Source organism: Equus caballus, chromosome 7 (genome assembly GCF_041296265.1).
Source record: "Equus caballus isolate H_3958 breed thoroughbred chromosome 7, TB-T2T, whole genome shotgun sequence".
In the NCBI taxonomy this organism is placed as follows: domain Eukaryota; kingdom Metazoa; phylum Chordata; class Mammalia; order Perissodactyla; family Equidae; genus Equus; species Equus caballus.
In genome coordinates, this window is record NC_091690.1 from 69,595,223 (window position 1) to 69,612,390 (window position 17,168).

The 17,168-nt window shown below is 58.5% G+C and overlaps 1 protein-coding gene across 6 annotated transcripts in view; it reads right to left on the reverse strand.

Moving 5' to 3' along the window:
- Window positions 1-17,168, reverse strand: part of MYO7A (myosin VIIA) — an 85,736-nt gene that overhangs the window by 20,699 nt on the left and 47,869 nt on the right. For all 6 annotated transcript variants that reach the window (XR_011440674.1, XM_023645657.2, XM_023645656.2 and 3 more), the window contains 16 exons: window positions 16,845-16,939; window positions 15,313-15,397; window positions 14,528-14,746; window positions 13,963-14,070; window positions 12,596-12,805; window positions 12,020-12,223; window positions 11,621-11,797; window positions 11,033-11,122; window positions 9,798-9,925; window positions 7,464-7,590; window positions 6,618-6,737; window positions 5,901-6,074; window positions 4,796-5,023; window positions 3,355-3,525; window positions 1,792-1,909; window positions 900-1,026 (listed from right to left, as the gene is read on the reverse strand). Coding sequence is in view for 5 of the 6 variants with exons in the window: in XM_023645657.2 (XP_023501425.1) it covers window positions 900-1,026; window positions 1,792-1,909; window positions 3,355-3,525; window positions 4,796-5,023; window positions 5,901-6,074; window positions 6,618-6,737; window positions 7,464-7,590; window positions 9,798-9,925; window positions 11,033-11,122; window positions 11,621-11,797; window positions 12,020-12,223; window positions 12,596-12,805; window positions 13,963-14,070; window positions 14,528-14,746; window positions 15,313-15,397; window positions 16,845-16,939 (2,381 nt within the window). In the remaining variant the exon portion in view is untranslated. The remainder of the gene's footprint in view (window positions 1-899; window positions 1,027-1,791; window positions 1,910-3,354; window positions 3,526-4,795; window positions 5,024-5,900; window positions 6,075-6,617; window positions 6,738-7,463; window positions 7,591-9,797; window positions 9,926-11,032; window positions 11,123-11,620; window positions 11,798-12,019; window positions 12,224-12,595; window positions 12,806-13,962; window positions 14,071-14,527; window positions 14,747-15,312; window positions 15,398-16,844; window positions 16,940-17,168) is intronic.

The window sequence follows — 17,168 nt, forward strand, 5'->3', positions numbered from 1 at the left end:
CACTTCCCCTTTGCCGTCTAATTCCCACTCACTTTTAGGTCTCAGCCCAGATACCACTTCCTCCGGGAAGTCCTCCCTGCCATCCCACAGCCCTTAGCATGCTGCTTCCTGCTTTAAAATGGCTTGTTCAATGTCCATCTTCCCTCTCGACTAAAGCTACAAGGGCAAGGACTGTCTTGTCACCACTGTATCCCTTGTGCCTGGCACCTGCCTGGTCAGAGCTGGACATGGCCCAACCCAGGTCCACATTGGACACCGCCCAGAGACACTCCTACAAGCCCTGGATGGGGGAGGCACTGCTGGGATCGCTGGTCTATTCCAGGTACCCCTCCCCACCATTGCTCCCATGTGCACCGCACTTCTCAGTTTACACAGAGCTCCCCTATCAGCTGTTGCATCTATTCCTCACCGCTGTTACTGAAGGAAAGTATTAAGGCCTCTCTATTTTAGGAATGAGGATATGGAGGCGAGTTTCGCCCAAGCCCCTGAGACCCAGGCCAGGCTCTTTTTGTACACACTCAGCTGCCGCTGTCTGTCCTTCCCATCGCCCATCTCAGATCAACCAGCAACGTGCTATAAAGACCCCCACCCAGTCAGGAGGAAGATGCTGAGGGGTCTGCACAGTGCACACAAATGCCTCAATCACATGGAACCAGGACAGGCCACGGCGGGTCTCTGCACCTGACTGATGTCCTCTGTCAAGGGCCCACGCCCCGCAGCACAGCTCCGGGAGCCTTCCCTTCCCCGTCCCTCCGCCTCGTCTCCACCCGCCCTCCTCGCTTCAGAGAGCACTGAACCAGCATGCAGGGCCCGAGCGCCAGCCCTGCCGCTGCTCTGTGTGCAGCTGTGGACAACTCCCCATCTGCATGAACGGGGGATGTGGGGGGGGTCAGACTAACCGACTGCTGGACACGGCCATGATCTCGGGGAAGGAGAGCTCCAGAAGCACCTGCTCCTGCTCATCCACGAAGTAGACGCCCGTCCAGTTGACAGCCACAATGACGTCATTCTTGGGGAGGTTGGGGCCTGGGGCAGAGACCGAGGCACTGAGAGGAGCGCCCCCTCTCCCGGGCCCTGACCCTCCCAATCCTCATAACCACCAGGAAGGTGGCCGGGGGGAAGAGACGGATTTCCATTTTACAGCTGGGGAAACTGAGGCTCGGAGACCACAACCTCCCTACAAGCCAAAACCTAAGGAAGAGAGTGCTGCAGTCAGGAAACTGACTGAGTCCCATCCCTGCCACTGTCCTGGGCAGCTTTGGACCAGTCCCTGCCCTGCAGTGAGGCCGGGTGTGGGGGGGACTGGACCATCGGAGCCCCAAGGTTCCCTCCGGCCTTGTATTTGGTGATTCTGTGAAGCTGGCACCAGCACATGGCCGGATACGGAGCACATGCCCAGTGGTGATGGCCCGAGCAGGGCTGGGCAAGTGGCCACGTGGGTTTGGGTTGGCCACATCCACTCTCAGCTGCATAGAGTTGGCCCAGCCCATTCTCTGGGCCACCCTCTTCTGTACACAGTAGGTGCTTTAATGATCTCAATACTCAGTCAATTGTTCAACCCAGTGTGTCACCGAGCACCAACTGTGTGTCACGGAGCCCTACTGGACTGCGAGGAGGCAGGCCCCACTCCACGCACTGACCTGGAGAAACCAAGCCACCCCGCAGGCAGGAGCCTGGCCGACTGGGGAGTGCGGCTCCGGCCATTCCCCTCCCTCCGCCGGGGGCTGGAGCCGCGGAGAGAGGGCAGGAAAAGGGCCCTGGGGACACCGGAGGCAGGGGGCTGAGGGGTACCTGAGAACTTGTAGGCCTCATAGAACCTGGAGAAGAGCAAGGGCCACTTGAAGCGGGCGTAATTGACCACGTCCTCTTTGACTTTCTGTGCCTCAGTTCTCCTCTGGGCGTAAATCCCCTGGAGGGGGACAGACAGCGACAGGGGACACAAGACATCATGCAGGCTCTGTCTGGAAATCAAATGTCACTGCCCCTAAGCCAGGAGCGGCCCCGCACTGCGGCGCCCTCCTGTGCACCGTGGCCCCGCCCCACCCCAGCAGCACACAGACAGCCCCACCCTCTCTTCCTCTTCCGCCACTGACAGCAGTGCCCACTCACTAGAGAAACGTGGGTCCCCTTCATGGAGAGCTCCCAATTCAGCAGAGTGACAGAAAAGCCCACAATTCAGCCAGCACACGTGTGAGGCCCAAAGCCATGGATCAGAGGGAGGCGTATGGGGAACATACGTGTGGCTAAGCGGGGCTGTGCATGCCAGACCAGACCAGACCAGCAAGAGGGAATGGGAAAGGCCCGGAGCCAGGTCACAGGGAATCGTGGGTGAGGCCGCCGCGCAAGACTGGGCTTCCAGCGGAAACTGACAGCCGAGCCCAGGAGTTAGGAAGATGGGGGCGTAGACAAGGGGTGCAGCAGCCGGTGGATAAAGCAAACAACTCAAGCACTGGCGCTTTATTATCTAAAAATACCCCTCCAAGCCCTAATGAGAACTCGGCAGTGTTGGAGAAGGGGAGGGATTGGAACGAACTCGTGGCTTTTATCATCTCTCGACAAACACGGATGGAGAGCCATGTGTGCACCAGGCGTATGGGCAGCTACCCGGGCAGGCAGAGAGCCGAGAGAGGCGGAGGAGGCTCCGGGATTAGGGAAGAGGCTGGGTGGTGTAGGGGATGGGAGAGTGCTGTTCTGAGGAGCCCTCGGCAACTTGTGTGCAAAGACGACTCTGCTCTTACACAACCAGGGCCTGGCGGTGGGGAGGCCTGTGCGTCCCCTCCAGCAGCCAAGGTCTCCCCGCCCTCTTCCTCCCCAGGCCCCACTGCCCTACCTGGGTAGGTCCCTTAGCTTGGACAAGAGCTACTCAGGGCTGGTTATGGGCGCCTGGGGCCTCAAGCAAGGGGTGGAGGGGGCCTGTACCTTGAGTTCCCCAAGTAGGAAGTTGGGCCCAAGTTCTTTCAGGCAGAAAGGAGGGTGCACTTCCTAGAAGCCCCCCCAGCACGCACCACACTCGTGAGCTGGAGCTCTAGCACATGGCTGGTGCGAGGCCGGGAGCAGGGACCCCAATACCCACAGACCCATTCCCTCAGAGGCCGCCGGCCCAGATTTGATCCATCTCTGTGTCCCTGGCACCCAGCCCAGAAGAGACGGTAGAAGACACGAGTGGACTGATGTCCACAATGGAGAAGGGCTGTCGGGAGGCAGGAAGTCAAGAGTGCTGTCCCGTCCCCCAGCAGCCTGATGGGCAGACACCTGTCGGGTGAGAGCTGTGACCCCTCTGATTCCCCAGGTCCTTGACCCTCGGCCCAGGTCACCACAGAGCCCGTCCTCCAAGACCCCTCGCAGCCCTCCTACCTTCTTGTGGGCAGCAATGGCCAGCTGGGCCCACTTCTCAAGCGTCTTCAGGGGCGTGATCTCACGGTCGGGGATGTAGGTGGGCACGAGGCTCAGGAGGCGCTCCAGGATCATCTCGGAGCCGTAGTCCACAAAGTACTGCTGGGAGGCCAGCTCGGCCAGGTCGTCCTCCTAGGTGTCAGGGCGGGGAGGTCTCACACACACACCCTGTAAGAAGCCCCTCCAGATCATAGCACCTGCCAGCCCCTGCCTCCTGTAGTGCTCAGAGCCTGGCCTTTGGGACCTGTGCTGTCACTGATCCTGGTGGAACCACGAGCTCCCTAAGGGCAAGGCCACCCTCTTGCATTCTCCTGGGTCCCCTCAGCATCAGCACAAAGCTGGACCCTGCCCAGGGGGACACAAGCTGACCCAGACAGACCAGCCAACCCATCAGTAATGAGTCAGCCATGACATTCTCAGCCCCGGAAGAGAGCGACTGGGGCTGACAAACAAGAGAAGGAGAAGGGACTGCCCTGGAGAATGGGGGGCCTGGGTACCACTAGAGATGGCTGGAGTGAGGGGAAGGCATCACCACTACTGTCTCCATCACCATCACTTCCCCACCCGTTCAAAGTACTGAACAACCAGTAGGCTGAATGCTTCAGGGGGCCAGATGGGCCCTGGGCATTTGCCCCTTCTCTGCCTGGGGCTGGTGGACGGAGCCCCAGCGATGCCTGCCCGGGGCTTCCTAGGGCTCTGGCAGCAGAGGCAATAGAGAAAGGCTCTTGGGCACCTTGAAGGCAGTAGGCATTTTCCAACTAGTTCAAAGTATTTCAGAATTTTGGCAACTGATATGGCTGCATTATGCATTCTGCCCGAGTATCAGCTCACCACCATTACCAACACCAACACCACTGCCATCCCCAACAACACCACTGTCACCACCAACACCAACACATCACCATCAGCACCACCTACACCATCATCACCACCACCAGCAACAACCATCCCCTTCATTTCCATCATCCCCATCCTCATTCCTCCATCAGTATCACCTGCAGAATCATAAGTATCATGAGAACCCTCATCACCATCATCATCAAAATCAAAACAACCACGTCACTCCTGTCCTCAGGAGATAAAAGGATAGCCATTTGCAAACTCTGGTCTAAAGATGAGTGGATCTCTCACTCCTTCAGAGCAGAGTTGTCTAGACTAACTCAGAACAATTCAGCAAGTTCTGAAGCACGTACTCCGTACGATCACTGTAGTCACGTAGGAACACCTCCCACTGGCAGAATTCGGGCTCTTCTTCAAAGCCCTTGCCCCCATGGGTGGTGTTAAACCCGGGAGAAGCCTCAGTCAGGCCAACCTCCGCATTAGCTGATGGTGGGTCAGATTCGGAAAGAGGTGGCCGTGAGCCAAGCAAGCTCAGCCAGAAGATTCGCCCTCACTCACTCACCTTCTCACACCTGTATTCCCCGAACTTGACCCCTCGCACCACCTGCTGGTAGATGAGGTTGGTGGCCACGTTGTCTTCCGAGGGGTTGTGCCAGGGCGTGAAGACCTCTTTGCGGAAGAAAAGCCTCCACGGGGCATTGCGCTCCTGCGCCCCCTGCTCCTTGGCATACTGCTCACACTGGGAGATGGCGTCCATGACATGGTCACTGCCACTGCCCAGGGAGGACACCTGGGGGCATAGGGCTGGAGGTCACCTAGCAGAAGGGTGAACAGCCAGGGAAGGACTACGGAGAGCCCACAACCGTGCCAAATGTTCTCGTTCAAATGGAGAACGAGGCTCAGAGAGAGGCAGGGATGCGCCCAGGAGGCAGACCAGCACGGGACCCCAGGTCCCAGCCACGGGCTCTGAGTGGCACAGCCACATAGCTCCTGTTTCCTAGTGTAAGCCTTATGTGAAACCCCAATGGACCACGGTCACTGAAAACACAGGAGGTAGCTGTAGGTGAGAAAAATCCAGGCAAACTGGGTCAGACAACATGGTTCTGTCCCTGGACCTGCTGAGGTGGGGGCACCTCTGTGGTGTGTGACGTTGCTGGGTGTGGAGGCCAAACCACCCACCCCCAGGTCCAGGTCAGCAGAGAAGGCTCCAGGCCCAGATGTGCCCCTGGGACGCACACACTCCAGGTGGTCACTAACAAGTGAAAAGAAACCCCCATAGCAACCTAATAAGGAGTTAGATTCCCATTTACAAATGGGGAAATCGAATCTCAGAGAGTCAAGTGGCCGTGTGCCCCTCCAGGGGGCATGGCTGTCTCTGCCACGTTCTTTCTCCAGCACCAGAGGATTCGGCCTGGGCAGGCGTGACCGAAGTGAGTTCTGGGTTTCAATGCACAGTGTACGGTTGGATTTTTTTTTAGATGCTAGATCTCCACATTCCTAATGAGTCAGGCAGAGCCAGGGTTGTTATCACTGGCTGACAGGGAAACGGAGGCCCTGGAAGGGAAGTAACCGCGCAAGGGCACCTGAGCCAATAGGTGGCAGCACTGGGATCGAGCGGGTGGACAGCCCAGGCTGGTCCAGGAGGTGGCGCTTCAGGGCCGCCATACCTTATCAAACAGGGCAATGTAGAGGGAGAACCCGAAGCGGTCCTTGAGCGAGATCTTGTCGGCCAGTGCGTTGCAGAGCTCCTTGGCTGTGGTCGCCGAGTCCGTCAGCAGGGTCTTGGTGGTCCCGTCCATGAATGTGACGGGCAACATGATGGGCTTCTTGGATTTGGTGGCCTGAAAGTGACCAAAAGAGTTTGTTGGAATCGTTTCACTTCAGACCAGCTCACTCCCTCTGCACTCCTGACTCCCTGCTTCCTATGGGGTTGGGGCTGCCCCAGAACCCCCAGACTCCAGCATTCCACTGGAACATTGCCTGTCCCTGGTCACAGCTGTGCTCCCCACTGGGATAGGACCCTTAGGGTCCCTGAGCCGAGGCATTGGGGCTGGGAGGTCGGGCATTGCCACATGCCAGGAGCTTCTGTCCTCTCGTCACGTAACTATCACAAAACCCTGTGAAATGGGTACTGTTATTGCCATGTTGCAGATGAAGCCACTGAGACACAGAGGGAATGCCCTGCCCAAGTCACTTTGACCATAAAGCCAGCAGATGGGGTCAATCATCCACTGGGGGCTTTCCTGTTCCAAGAGGCCTGGGATTCCAGAACTTTAGGGTGGGTGCTTGAAGAACCACAGAATCCCAAAGCAGGGAATCTTTCTGGGGCACTGGAGACACACGTGCACACATATACACACGCCTGGGTGGGGCCGGGGCCGCACCTGCAGCTCCAGCCAGCTGGGCGGCTGTGTCCGTGTCCCATTGACGAAGGTCCTTCTGAGCCGCTCCTCACAGTACGGGGCGTAGCCAGGCGGCCCCCCGTGGATGAAGTTCCGCAGGTACTGCAGACAGAGGACCAACTGAGGGCGCCCCACCCTGGCCTCCCCGCCTGGACAGTCAGAGCAGCCTCGCCGGGTCTCCTGCCTCAGGTCCCTCCACCCGCACTCAGGACCTGATCCTCAAGGCACGTCCACCCATGCCCCTCCTCTGCTTTCCATGGCTCTCACTGACCTTGGGATCTAGGCCGCATGCCTCAGCCCAGCAGCAAGGCCACCACAATCTGGCCCTGTCTAGTCTCAGCCCACAGGCGACACCCCTTCCTCACAAACGTAACTGCGCCTCTTCCTCAAGGGCCCACCTCCCTGACGCCTCCCACCTGGGCAAGTGCTTTCCTCCCCACAGCGCTGACCAGCTGGGTTGGTCCTGCTGTCACCTGCTCTGCCTCTGTGTCCCCAGCACCCAGGGCCTGGCACCAAGGAGCAGTCAAGAAAGTGACTTGATGAGACGAACTAAAGTGCCTGCTCCAAGACGCATGAGGGTCCAGGAGACACTGCTGTCAAACTCAGTCTCCTTGTAAATGAAATGGGGCTGAGCGGGGAACAGAGGGCAGTGCTGGGCGCCTGGGAGGACGGCCCAGGAGGATGGGCTGGGGGGAGACTGTGAGGCCTGAGACATGACTCAGGAGGCGCCTCCTTACCTCTGGGCTTCTCCCCCTCGCTCTCTCCCCTCGATGCCAGGCATGCGGTCCAGCTCCCCTTCCACCCCAGGAGGCCAGGCGCCTCTCCTACCTTAACGAACTTCTCGGAGGGGGCGAAGCAGCCCACGCAGAGAGACACGAGGATCCAGCCCCGGGCATAGCTGCTCTTGGAGGGGTTGTGAGTGAGCTGCTTGCTGATCTGGCAGTAGATCTCATCCCTAGGCAGGCCAGGGAGCAAGGAAGGGCAACTGCCTCAGAGGAACAGCCCCTCCCAGCAGCAGGCGGGACACACTGCTGTCCTCTCCTACTTGCCTGAGACCACCCAGGGGGAGGCAGGGTGGGGCAGGTGGGGAAGGCTGAGCCCAGGGCTCTGGGGAGCTACTGGAGAGGGTGTGGCTTTGGACACAGGCTCATCAGGCAGGAAGCATGTCTTTGACTCCAACCCAGATCCATGCTGGGGCCACAGGATCCAGAGGTGGTGTGGGTCCTGCTCTGGCACACAGCGGCCACAGCCACCGGTGACTACTTTGCTGAGCAGCACGGGCTCCATCCCTGCCTCCTCCCTCGCCAGCTGGGTCACCCAGGCAGGTGAGTTCAGCTCTCTGAGCCCAGCCCATAGTCATAGCAGCAGGTGCAATTTCTACTAACGGCACCCGGCAGAGCAGAGACAGGAAAACATCTGGGGAGTTTCTCTGGGAGATGGAATGAGTAGGGACTTCGAGTTTATCTTGATAAACTTCTGTAACATTTGAATATTTAAGTGGCCACGTATTATTTTCATAATCAGGTGAAAGCAATGAAGGAAGTATTTTGGGGTTTTTTTTTAAAGGGAAATTATAGGATTGCTGTGAAGAAACACTAGCCGAGGCGTGGAAAGCCCATGGCAGGGTGCCCGGCACAGTAAACCCTCAATAATGCCCACCCAGTGTAGCTGCCGCCTGGTCAGGGACAAAGCAGGACCCACAGTGAAGCCGTGACCGCCAGGTGGCGCCCGCGGCTGCTCCTCCCTCCCTGAAGGGCAGGCCTGGGCAGGAAGGCAGGGCAGTCCCATTCAGCGTCTCCTCAGTTTTGAGAGTTCACAGACCAGGGCAACTCCAAAATAAATTCTGAGGGTGCTAACTTTTTAGCACAATAAATAAGGACATTCAAAACACGCCACTTATACACACAGTCTGCTCACGATCTATCTCAATCATTTCAGAAACAAAGGTAATTTTATATCCAAAAGTAGGAAGGGTGAAATCTCAGAACAAAGATCAGTCCTTCAAAAAAGTCAAATTTAGCTTCAGAAACATTCTTATTTTTCCCATCGTGTCACAGACCAGTGAAACTTTATCACCTGCCACTGAGAGCCCCTGACCCCATTCACTTTATGGACAGAGAGATGGAGTGACCGAGGCGGAGAGAAGGGAGGGATCCACTGTGGTCCCTCCGGGAGTCGACACCCCAGCCTTCCGACTCCTGGTCCAGCATCCCAGCTCTGTGTTCTCTAAGATGTGACAACTCCAGGTCTGATGTGAGATAATTAGGCGGCAAAATCTTGCCCCTTAAACACAGCTTGGGTGGCTACCTTTTCTTCCTAGAGGCCGGTGACCCGGGTGCTATGCCCATCTCTGGCGAGGTAGTAACTGGCCTCAAGGAGCAATGGAAGCCTGGCTGGAATGCAGGAGGTCTGGGAGGCTACTGACCCCTGGGCAAGTCTCTTCTCCTCTCCGGACCTCAGTTTTTCCCTTGGTAAAATGGGGCTCAACTCTCCCCCGCCTGGCTCCATCCTGCTGTCATCCCAGCATGCACGGGTTCAGGGCATCAGCTCTCCTCACTGACCATCCCATGCAGGAGTTCTCAGAAAAGTACTATCCATTGTCCCTCCACTGACCCAGCTGAGCTGAGTCCTCGATCGCTTCCGGTGACTCCTGGATCCTCTCCTCTCCTCCCCAACACCCCAGGGGCCTGAATAGAGGCCTCTGCCGGGCCTGGGTGGAGAAGGAGGCACTTACAGGATTCCAGTCATGCTGAGCACGGTAACCCTGCCCATGGGCCTATGTGTGGGACACTGAGGGTGAGCTGGCAGGATGGGGTTGAAGCAGAAAATGCAGGTCAGATAATGTTAACAGCAGCCGCAATTTACTGCTCTGTAGGTCCTATGTCAGACACCCCGTAGTTTTATCCGCCCACAAACCGTGAGTGGGTACTGTTATGTATTCCCTTTGCAGATGAAAAACTGAAGCTTAGAGAGATGAAATAACTACCAGGGTCACACGACTAGCTGGCAGCACAGCTAAACCCGGCCTGTTCAGCTTAATCTGTTGCTAAGGTGACAGCCACAACGCAGCCACCAAAAGCCTTTCAGGGCCACACTCTAGGAAGAGTGGGCTGCCTCCCCGTCAGCCGCCCCTCCCTGCGCCCCGGCCCCTCGGGCGCTGACCGGAGTGCTGGCCGCAGGATGCCGTTGCCGATGATGAAGTGCAGCTTCTCCAGGTTGGAGGTGGGCCGGTCCTCCAGCATGCTGTTGCCCTGCACCGTGGACTCCCCGTCGTGCAGCCTCTTGGTCACCTGGCCAGAGGGAGGGGACAAGGCTTGACCAGGGAGGGTGAAGTGAGGGGCCCTGCCCCGTGCTGAGTCTGCCCTCCCCCGGGAGCAGAATCCCAGAGGGGCCAGAAGAGCCAGCTTCCTGCCACTGTCATACCCTGAGCTCTGTCATACCCCCACCAGTGTCATACCCCCGGCCTGTGCAGAACAGACACTGACTCAATGAATGGGCCACACGACCAGGGAGCACTGGCCTGGTGCCACCCACTTCCAGAGATAAGGCTCCTCTGCAGCTGTTTGACACCCACCCATGCCCCCAACCCAGGGAAGCCCTTTCAGCCAGGACTGAGACCTGCTCCCCTGACTCTTGGTGGGATCACTGTTTCTCTGGGGTGGGATCCAAACACAACTCTGACGCCCAAAGTACATCCCAGGTTCCAACCACCCGGTCACCATCACCGTCACCAGTGCCCCCGGCCCCTGCGTGAACAGCCCCAGGCCCGGGTTCTCACAGACGCGTTTCTCCTCTCTGGTCCCACACAGCCCACAACGCCACCCCTCGCTCTGCCCAGAGACACGCAGTGAGTGAAAGGGCAAGGGGTAGCAGAGCCCCTGCAGACGGGAGGGGTGTGGGAGGTCCTCACGCCTGCTGGGCACACACAGCCATCATTTCACGCCATCTTGCCAGGGACCCATGAGTAGGGGTTTTCTTCCCTGGGCCTTTGCATACCAAGGGGCGGGGCTGGCCTTCAATTCTGGGGCTACGTGGCTGCAAGACTGGACTTGAGCTTCAGACACAGAACAGGACAGGGGCAGAGGCAAAGCAGGCTGTGGAAGCCTGGAGGAAGAGGCTGACTCTGCTGTAACGGGGCCCAGCAGGCAGGAAATGTCCTCCCTCTCACCAGCTGCCACTCCAGCCCTCCCCAGCTCTTAGGCCCCCTCCTCTGGGAAACCCTCCCTGACCCGGCCCCAGCCCGAGCTCACTGCCCTGTCTGCCTGATCACTCCCCACACTGTCCAGCCAGGACCCCTGGGGACAGGCAGTGTCCGCTCCCACTCCAGTCCCCGTGGGTCCCGAGCCCAGCCTTGCCCCGGCCTGAGCCACCTAAGGCAGCCCGGGGACTGCTCTGACCTCCTCTGTCAGTTTGGACTTCTTCTTCAGGGTCAAGTGCACCAGCTTGTGCCTCACACTGCTCTTCTTCTGCCCCTCGGGGAGCTGGGCCTGCAGAACCAATAGGGGTCAGGGTCAAGTGATTGGGCCCAAAATAATGACAAGTGCAGCTGACAACAGGGCTGTGCCCGGAGGACTGTCTCACCTTCACACTAAGGGTGATGAGGTGTTCCCCACGTTGCCACCCCCTCCCCACCCCCCCCAACATCTATCCCACCAGCCAAGTGACAGGTGGGAAAACAGACTCAGAAAAGCGTGGTGACCCGCACAACACCTCCCAACAAGTCAACAGTGGCGCTGGCTCTCACCACAAAGCCCGTCCGCTCTACATGTGGCCTCACTCAATCGCGGTCAGCACGTTACAGTTTACAAAATGCTCACACATTTGTTCCCACAAGTAGACAGAGGAGAGCAGGGGTCGGGGAAGTGAGGCAGAGGCCAATTTTAGGTAGGCCGCTCCTTCTGCTGAGGACCCCAAGGCTGGGGATGCTGGGCAGCCCTCCCCACTGGCCTGGGAGGGACGTCCACCAGAGGGCACCCGGGCCTCACCTCGCCCTCACCCTGCAGGGCCTGCAGCTCCCTCTTGTATGTCTTCTTGCCCAAGGTCTCGTAAATCTTGGTCATCACAGGGATCTTCTCGCTGCCGTCACTCATGGCCGTGTGGTACTTGGGCTCAGGGAGGTCCCCCATGAACCGGAGGATGGTGATCCAGACCGCCAGGGCCGCCTGCGGATAGAGCCGCCGAGTCAGAGAGCCCCGGCACAGCATGTTGCTAAAGCCATCAAAATAACCAGGGGGTTTGGGGAGAGGGCTGGAGAACCCGCGGGCAGGCCCCTGAGCTGAGCTCGTTATGGGGGTTCCTCAGGATCTGGCCCGTGAGGCCCCATCCCTGCACAGCAGGGACCCACCACCTCAGCAGCCACACTGCCAGCACAGCCCAGCCCTCACCAGCTGGTCGCCCTCGTCGTCGTGGTACAGCAGCGGCTGCTTGAGTGGCCGCCGGGTGTAGGTGTGCATGGTCGTGCCCTGGAAATAGGTGGCAGCGAACTTGGCAAATTTATACTCCGAGAGGTCCTCCTCATCCTCGTCGGGCAGGGGCAGGGCCGCATCCAGGTCCTCCTCCACCATCTCCCTCCGCCCGCGTTCCAGGTCCTGAGGAGACAGGAGGGGTTCCCTGCCGGGGGGACAGACTCAGGGCTGGGCTGTGGTCCCCCAGCCTGTCCCTGTGGGGCCAGCCCTTCCTCCACAAGGGTGAGGCTGTGTCATCCTGTTCGCTACCCAGACAGAGCCTGACCCATAGTAGGTCCTCAATACATGAACGAAAAAAGTTTGTGAATAGCGTGGAGGGGAACACTGACTGGCTCAAGGTCACGTGGCAGGCTGCTGGCTGGACAGGGCCTGGGACTTGTGGCCCCTGACCCAGGTCATCATCGCTGCCTTCTGCTCAGAGGGGACCAGGTGGACTTTAAAAGGGTGCAAGTGGAGGGAAGGCCATCACTCTGGGGCCTGTCCCCAACCTGGTACCTCAAAGCCGCTAGGTGCCTGGCCCTCCTGGCCTGGCAGGCCGCCCGAAGTCCCCAGGAAGCCAAACATCTTGTCCACCATGTCTGAGTGATTGATGGGCTCGTGGCGGGCCCTCTCCATCTGCTCCAGGAGCTCCTTCTTCCGCCGAGCCTCCTCCTTCTCCTTCAGCTCCCGCTCCGCATCCTCACGAGCCAGTTGGGCCAGGCGCTCCTGGGAGGGGGAGGGTGATGCAGAGGAGATGGGTGTCAGTACCTAGGGCCATAGCATCAGGGAGCAAGCCCTGCTCAGGGAGCCCCAGAGAGCCCTGCGGCAGCTAGGCCTCAGTCCCAACCTTCACCTGGGCCCCTCTGCCCGGGAAGGACTGAGTCTCAGCTTCTCCATATTGGGCCACGCCCAGCTCAGCCCTCACAGTCCACTGTAGCCAGAAGCCCAGCCCCAGGCCACAGAGAAGCCTTGAGACAAGCCTAGAGAATAGTGCTGCCTGTCCTTGGGGCTCAGCGGGGAACTACCTCCTCCGGGAAGCCTGCTTATGCCTCCCCAGCTGGAAAGGACCACACCCACCCAGAACTCTCACAGTCATCGTTTCAAGAATCTAGACCAGGGCCACCCAACAGAAATAGAATGGGAGCCACGTATGTAGCAGCTACACTTAAAAGAGTAAAAAGAAACAGGTGAAATCAATTTCAAAAATATATTTTATCTAACCTAATAGTTCCAAAATGTTATCTCAACATGTAATTAATATTTTAACAATAGCACTGAGATATTTTATATTCCTTTTATTTTCTATTTTTTGAGGAAGATTAGCCCTGAGCTAACATCTGCTGCCAATCCTCCTCTTTTTTTGCTGAGGAAGACTGGCCCTGAGAGAACATCCGTGCCCATCTTTCTCTACTTTATACGTGGGATGCCTGCCACAGCGTGGCTTGCCAAGCGGTGCCATGTCTGCAACCCAGATCCAAACCTGCAAACCCCAGGCCGCTGAAGCGGAACGAGCGAACTTAACCACCTGCGCCACTGGGCCAGCCCCTATATTTCGTTTTTTCCTTACTAAGTCTTCAAAACCTAGTGTGTACTTTACACTGTGAGTGCTCTGCCACTTCATGGGCTCAGGAGCCAGGCGGCTGGTGGCTCCCCCACAGGGTGCTGTCGCCCCGGCTCAGGCTATTTACCTGGGCGTCACCTCCACGCTCCTGAGGGCGTAGACCCTCTCACTCTGGAGCCACTACCCCTGTCCTCTGCCTGGCACAGGACCAGGCACCCATGCAGGAAGGAAGGAAGGTCGCGGGGACAGAGAATCCGCGGTGCTGGGGGAAAGCTGCTGAACCAGTGAAAGGGTGTCGCAGGTGCTGCCGGCCTCGGCTCACCTGATGCTTGCGTTCGGCCTCCTCCTTGGCCTTCTTGGCGCTCATCTCCTTCCGGAGCTTCTCCTCCTCCGCCAGCCGCATTTTCTCGGCCTCCAGGCGCCGCAGGTACTGAGGGAAGGGGCAGCCAGGTGGGCACCGAACCACGTGTAGCTGTCACGGTGCTTCCCGCCGGCTCTGCCCCACCCCACGCTCACTGAGTTCTGGGACTGAGAGCGACTTTGCCAAATAATTTGGCAGAGAGGTAAACTGAGGCCGCTGAGAAGTTCTCCCAGTCACGCAGGGAGTTGGCGGCACTGTTGATCCCAAAGCCAAACCTGGTTGGCCTGCGCCTCCCAAAGACTCAGGAGAGTGACCAGGGCCCCAGCCCTGCCCTTGGCTGGGAGGATGGCAATGAGGGGGTCTGGCCCCACTTTTGTGCCTTCCTCAGAGGAGGCGTAGCCCTCTGTCCCCTCATAGGCCTCAGCCAACAAGCTGGGTGATCTGTCTGAGGTGGAGCAGCACCCCACGGAGGACACACTCTGGTGGGGCTGGGAGCCGCAGGTGCGGAGGAGTCGGGACCCCTCACCTCGGCCCTGAGGCGCCGGTACAGCCTGCGGGCGATCAGGCCCCGGGCGTAGGCCTGCACGGTGAGCACGGCCCAGAGGCGGTGACGGAAGGCCCTGCGCACCAGGTAGGCGCGGCAGCGGGCCTGGAACTCGATGATGTGCCGGCGGGCCAGGCGGTACTGCTGGTGCAGCTTCCGGGCGCGGTGCAGGGCCTGCAGCCGCAGGAAGCCCAGCCGCATCTGGAAGGACAGCCGCGCGCTCAGAGCCCGCTCCAGCCCGGCCCCGCCAGTGGGGGCGTCCCTGCGCTGGGCTCCCTCTCCCACTGGCAGGCCCCGAGGGCAACAGCTCTCTCTTCTCTCAGAGGAGGGCGCCCCAGAGTTAAGCAATGTCTCCTCTCAGAGGAACGTTCCCTAGGGAGTGGCCTTGGCTTCTCCGGAAATGGGGACCCCCCCCACCAGGGACCTCCAACCTTAGATCAGAAGCTAGTCTCCCTCCCGTCCCCGTCCCCAGCCCCAAGTCCAGGCTGCAGCCCCAGTGCTCTGCAGAGGTCCATGTGAGCCCCCGCTCCCGGCCTCCTCCCAGGTCTGTAATGACCCAGGTGCTCATGACCCACCGAAACACTCCAGGAGGAAAGCCGCAAACATTGCTGACCAGATGGGATGAGCCGCAAGGAGCACACAAGGACTTTGGGCCGCGGCCGGGCAGGAGGCCAGCCAGGCCAGGCACAGGTAGTGCCTGCTGCCATGGCAATGAGGCTGAGTTCAAAAGCTTCCTGGGGGAGGCAGCGGCCCCTGGGGAGGCTCACCAGCTCGTAGTTCCTCCTGCAGTTGTGGCCGCGCCAGTGCCTCTGGATCAGTGTGGCGGCGTTCTTCAGCTTCAGGAAGTTGGACCTGAAACAGCAGGGACGCAGGAGGATCTCGGAGCAGAGCACCAGGGCCGAGGCAGCCAGGGTACGGGGGTCTGGAATCGCGAGAGCAGGGCCAGTGCCAGCTCTCTTTCTCCAGCTACGTGACCTTGGGCAAAGGCGTATAACCTCTCTATGCCTCAGCTTCCTCACCTGTGAAATGGGTAGACTGATAGCTGCCTCGCCTGCCTCACAGGCTAGTCACAGAAACCCAGTAAGGTAGGCGTTCAGAAGGTGTTTACTGAATGAATAAGGGTGTGAATAACAAGTAAATAAAATCTATAAAAAGTTAAAACTTTTGGGGGCAGCCCAGTAGCATAGCAGTTAAGTTCACATGTTCCACTCCGGCTGCCCAGGGTTCGCTGGTTCGGCTCCCGGGTGTGGACATAGCACCGCTTATCAAGCCATGCTGTAGCAGGCGTTCCACATAGAAAGTAGAGGAAGATGGGCATGGGTGTTAGCTCAGTCTTCCTCAGCAAAAAGAGGAGGATTGGCAGCAGATGTTAGCTCAGGGCTAATCTTTCTCAAAAAAAAAAAAAAAGATCAAAAGCTTTGAACGCTGTAAACATCACGTATTACTGACTAACGTCTTCATTTTATACATGAGGAAACTGAGACTCGCTGAGGTTGGGACTGAGCTCACGTCATCTGACAGACTCTGAGTGCAGCGCCATCCCCCTGCACATGCCAGTTGGCTTCTACAGGACGATGGTCACCTTGGACCTGATGGAGGACAAAGAGACCACAAACCAAACAGCAGGTGTCTGCTGAGTGTAGAAACAAATAAAGGAGGAGTGAAGGGTGGATGTGTCAGCATGTGAGGGAGCCCACAAGCCACGCCTGGATGCACTGAGAGCAACTGTGGAGAGGATGGAGAGATGGGCGGACAGACAGATGGTTAAATGGACAGGTGGATGGATGGATAGATAGACAGATGGATGGACAGACGGACAGATGGTGAAAGGGAGGGAGTGACTAGACGAACTGCAAAAGGGGCGGGTTGTGGGATTTTTGTGGAGCCTGAATCACACTCCAGAGTCAGCCCTGCCATTTGTGAATTGTCACAGCTTGTCCCTTACATGGAATATGGGACACACTTTGTAATTTATAAAATCTCAAATTTCCTCTGTAAGAAATTTCATCAGGCATCCAAGACCAGCAGAGTGGCCATGTGTGTGCACCTCACATATCCACGTGTGCGTGCTTGTATGAAGGTGAGCGTACTGTGCTGTGTGTTGACGGGAACAGGTCTGTGTAATCATGTGTTTGTGTGTTCATCAGTGTCTGCACGATCGTGTGTGCATGCTACGTGTGTGCACATGGTGCGCATGTTTATTCCTAGTGTTCATGTGGGGGGAAGAGAGGTGAGCCAAGCACACGCACACACATCAGTGTGTGGGCTGAGGTGGGGAGGAGCTGGGGCTGGCAGGTACCTGTCTTTGAACCCCCGGATGACCTTCTGGAGGAGGATGACTCTGTCGGTGATGGCCTTGTCCCGCTCCACCTCCAGCAGCATGTCGTGGTGGTCCTGCAGGGCAGAGGTCCTGAGCAGTACCCCCACCAATGTCTCCAGTCCCAGGGCGGAGGCCACCCCAAGTGGGCCTTGTCCTTCACTGGGAGCCCAGGCCTGGGGCTCAGTTGGGCCCCACAAGCTCCCAGCCCTGCTCTGGCCCCATGGGGCAGCCTCCTGCAGCCACTAATACAGAGAAGGGTAACTGTGGCTGTTTCCCAGAGGTCCGGGTGGGACAAACGGAGCA